The 4,308-nt window shown below is 45.3% G+C and overlaps 1 protein-coding gene across 1 annotated transcript in view; it reads left to right on the top strand.

Annotated features, from left to right (window-relative positions):
* The first annotated feature begins 2,126 nt into the window (after positions 1-2,126).
* Positions 2,127-4,308, top strand: part of DKK2 (dickkopf WNT signaling pathway inhibitor 2) — a 43,017-nt gene continuing 40,835 nt past the window's right edge. Inside the window, exon 1 of the mRNA XM_009872069.1 lies at positions 2,127-2,335. Coding sequence (XP_009870371.1) covers positions 2,127-2,335 — 209 coding nt within the window. The remainder of the gene's footprint in view (positions 2,336-4,308) is intronic.

The following is a 4,308-nucleotide window of genomic DNA, read 5'->3' as shown; positions in this document are numbered from 1 at the left end:
TAACATTAGCACACACTGTTAGAAGTCACATGTCAGTAGATAGGCAAGATTTAAAAAAACTTACTCAAGGTGTTGTGGTTCACTGGTCGTTCCCTGCAGAGAGATCCTCAGCCCCAGGAGGGTTTCTGCTCCCTGAAAGGGAGCAAGGGCAGTTTGGACTAAAATAGTACTCAACTCCTCCCTGGTATTTCTCACCCTTTTGCACAGGTGTTAATTTAGAAGTTAGATTTCCGGTACTCATGTCTTCTTCACCGCTTCTGCCATGGAAAGGCTTGATAGCTTAGAGAGGTGGACCCCTCAGGAGGGGGGGAAAACATGAAAATTCTCTGTACTGTTCCCAGATAGGGTAGTGTTTGTACATGAACATGTGGAAGAACCAGAGGGCTGCTACTCTCACAATCTTTTTTTCCCTCCACTCCACCCTCATATGGCCAGGAGAAAGACAAGGGCTTATAGCTGCTCCGCTGCAGTATGCAAGTGCCCTGTGGCGATGTTCTCTGCACTAAATGTTTTTGCAGGTAACAGGGAAAAGTTAAGAGCTGGATTTACCCCCATTCTGTTAATTTAATTTAGCACTCTGTTTACCTTTTCCCCCCCCACCCCCCTCCTGAAATACAGTATTTTGGTGCTGCTGTAGAGACATGCAAGGACCTTGGAGCATGTAGTTTGTAGCACCTGGATGTTTCACAGCAATCAGATGTGTGCTTATGCCAAGGAATCTGGGAAGATGAATACAGACTAAGTCTCTTGGCTTGATGGTGACACTGAGAAGTGTCACATGTAGTAGCAGCGCAGTGCAGCATTCATGGCTGGACATGCCCTTTACCCAGGTTGGGAACTTTGCAGGCTCAGATGTAAGATTTGACAGGGTTTGCCTGTCAGGCCCATAATTTGGCAGCACTGCAGGACTAATGTGATTTGCATCTCTGAGCATCTCAGGGAGCTGGAGCACCTTGACACATGCTTCAGTTTGGCAGGGCAGCCCAGAGAGCCCTTGCAGAGTCTGTCAGTGCCCATCCCCTTCGGTGAGACTTAACCTGGGTACCGAAGTGACTGGGTACCAGAGCGGCTGCGAGACACAACCGAGAGCGTGTCACGTGTGTCCCGGGCCATGTGTGGCTGTGAGCTCTGGGCAGACTCTGGCCAGAGAGAGGGGGAACCTTTCAAGCTGGGAGAGACCAGCCCCATGGGAGGTGGGAGCTGAGTTGGGGAATGAGAGGGGGTGAAAATCACCATGCAGCATGTCCCTCCTCTGGGCTGGGGGCGAGGGGAAGGACCACCCGCTGCGGGCAACGGTAATAATAGAGGAGGCAGTGGAAAGCTGCTGGAGAGTGGGAGGGGGAGCAGCTCAGGAAGCCCATTGAGGGGTCTGCCCCTCTGCCCGTGTCCTGGTGCTCCCACTGTGGATGGGGGAGAGCTCCAGGGCTCCCCCTGTCCGCCCTGCTGCTGGATGCCCAGAGCCCCTCGCCCCTTACTGGCTGGAGGAGGAAGAGAAGGAGGAAGAGGAGGAGGAGACCGGGTGCTTTCACTCCTGCTGGCTGCAGAGGCTGAGGCAAAAGACAGAAAAAGGAGGAGGGGAATAAAAGTAAAGAGCGAGGGGGAGAGAGAGTAAAAGAAAACTAAGCCCAGCTTTTGCCGGTGCTGCTTGGATTGGATCTGGTTTGAGTTTCCTCTCTGCTGGCTTGTGCAGCAAGAGAGGAGGAGTGGGGGGAAGTAACTCGCTCACTCTTCCTCTGAAGCTTAAGCAAACGTGCTGGTGCCTGCGCTGGTGGGGAGCTGCCCTGGGTGCAGTTGCCTCGCAGCTTACTGCGCTCAGTTACTAAAGAATTGCCTGGACTTCTCGAGGACCTGGAGGAAAAAGCCATCACTTCACAGACCTGATAGTTGCTCAGTGCCTATAGACTTGACACTTCTCTTTTTTTTTCCTAGGGGATTCTTTTTAAATTATTTTTCTCCCATCTCTCTCAGAGCAGCAATTCCTTGAGTGTGTGGCATTGAAATCTATTGCTCTGTTAACAACTTTGGGAGACATTTTTTAAAACTTTTTTTCATCTCTTTTATTTTGTTTGCCTTAAAAAAAAGGAAAAAAAAGGAAAAAAAAGATAATCCTTTTGGGGGGAGGGGAGATGATCGTGCTGATGTGGAATAAGCGCTCCTGCTGTCTCCTCTTACTAGCCGCGGTCCTGATCGTGGAGAGCTCCCAGCTAGACAGCTCCAGCTCCAAGGTGAACTCCATCAAATCCACCCTGATGGGGGAGGCTCCAACTCAGACAACCAACAGATCTGCAGGCATCCACCAGGGACTGACGCTTGCTAGCAGTAAGAAGGGCAAAATGCTAGAGCAGATGGGAAAACCTCCCAAGCACTATCACCGGCAAGGAGAGGTAGGACTTTGCTTCACTGCTCAGCTGTCTGTCTGTCTGTGTGCTATGTACAAGTAATTGCTGATCTTCCTCCCACATTGTTTTCAAAGGTTCATTCTGTTAAATTATTTTTCTTCATTGAGGTTGTCTGGGACAATGTCATCTCATAATCGGTGCGAATGGGAGTTTCTCTCAGTAGGATTAGTAACTGATGGCTGAAAGAGTAATCTAAGAAATTATCACCTTCAACATTTATTCGTTACATTCCTTCAAAGGACTTCTAGAAGTAAAGGAAAAAATTTCTCATTAACTCTAAAATGCTAATGGAGGTGAATTTGCATAGGCAGGGAAAATTTGAGCAGGAAGTGAAAACAGTGTTTACAGCCGTGAAACAAACGTGGTTTTAAAAATCACACCTGGCAAGTTGATCTCTGATATCTTTCTCCATGGTAAGAATAAAAAAAATGTGTTGTCCCAATGGTATCATTTAGGGCATATTCGTTTACTTAATATGACAGAAAATAAATTATATGTTTCTTGTCTAGAATACACTCCAGTGGTCGTGGAAGATTTGTTTGGTTATGTCCAGTTAAGATAAGCAGGGAATAGCAGCACTGAATGTGAAGTCTGAGTGTAAGGAAGAAAGAAAAAGTTATAGAAACTTTATGAAAAATATATCCTGACTTGCTCATAAAGTTTCCTTTCCTTTCTACACTGCTTGAAAACTTGGAAGTCTGATAGAAAATTTGTTCAATTGTCTTTCTGGTAAGCTATAAAGCAATATTTTAAGCCGTAAATCCTCTACTTGCCTGTCAAGTCTCAACTTGGATGGTACGAATGTTGCGCATTGTCGTGTTGAAGGAGATAGGCTTCAGCAAGTATGGGTTTTAGACTATTGTGTATTACTAGTACCTCCAAATACAGCTGCTTTTCATAAGCAACAGTGTAGCAGCAAAGGAGTTGCCAAGGTTTAGCACTAAAAAGGCAAAATACTCAATGCCTGAAGGGTCTGTATCTTGCCTTCATTTTCCTTAAAGCAGCAGAAAAGCTGTAAATTCAAGCAATCCACTGAATTTGCTAAAGTGTTTCGTGTCAGCTTCCTAATAATTGAATGTTATTATTTGGTTTTGTGTGCAGGCGTAATAACAGTGGTGGTAGTTTTGGTTTTTGTGTGTGAGAAATTTGTTTTTAAACTTCTCCAAGCTTTCTTTCTCAAACCACTCAATTGTTTTATAATTTACCCAGAATTTGCTTGCCTCTCCTTACCTCTGAACAAAGTTTAATAACAGATGCTGTGCTGAAGTTTCGTATTGCTGAAGTTTCATATTACTGAAGTACTGTGCTCTTTCCTAGTGCACATTGTAATAATTACTATATTAAATCACCTTGAGGAAATACAGGAGCATGATAGGCTTTCTTATATGTTCTCCTTGGATTTTCTTTTGTTTTGTGTGTATTTACAAAATCAATATATCATACCTATTTTCCCACTGAGTGTTATCTGTCTCATGAGTTTCAGTGCGGGTACTTGCACAGCCCAAAACATGATATATAATTTTTGCTTTTTGAGCATGTCCTGCCACCATTCTTTATGTGCAACATCCATAGCATTTCAAAGCGTGTTCTGTGCAAGGCTGAGAATGATTGATTATAATTTACCCAGCTCCTGGAAAACAGGTTGCACTGCCCACTGGTTGGGTTTGCAAGATTTGCCCCTTACTTGCTGACCTGGATTGTTTGCTGGGGACTTTTAGTTACTAGCGTGAAACTCACAAGCTACACTTCAAGTCAGAGTATCTGTAATGGTAGAAGAGGTGGTATGCATGTTAAGATGTCCTTTTTGTAGCCCAAGCAAAGACCTCTGGAGAATCAGTGGCTTTGGCTCCCAGGGAGCAAAGCCTGACCTGCCGTCAAGGGGTGTTGGTGCTGATTTCACCCTCTTTCA

This window comes from Apaloderma vittatum, unplaced genomic scaffold (genome assembly GCF_000703405.1).
Source record: "Apaloderma vittatum isolate BGI_N311 unplaced genomic scaffold, ASM70340v1 scaffold6296, whole genome shotgun sequence".
NCBI classification, from domain to species: domain Eukaryota; kingdom Metazoa; phylum Chordata; class Aves; order Trogoniformes; family Trogonidae; genus Apaloderma; species Apaloderma vittatum.
This window is presented reverse-complemented; position numbering and strand designations above follow the sequence as displayed.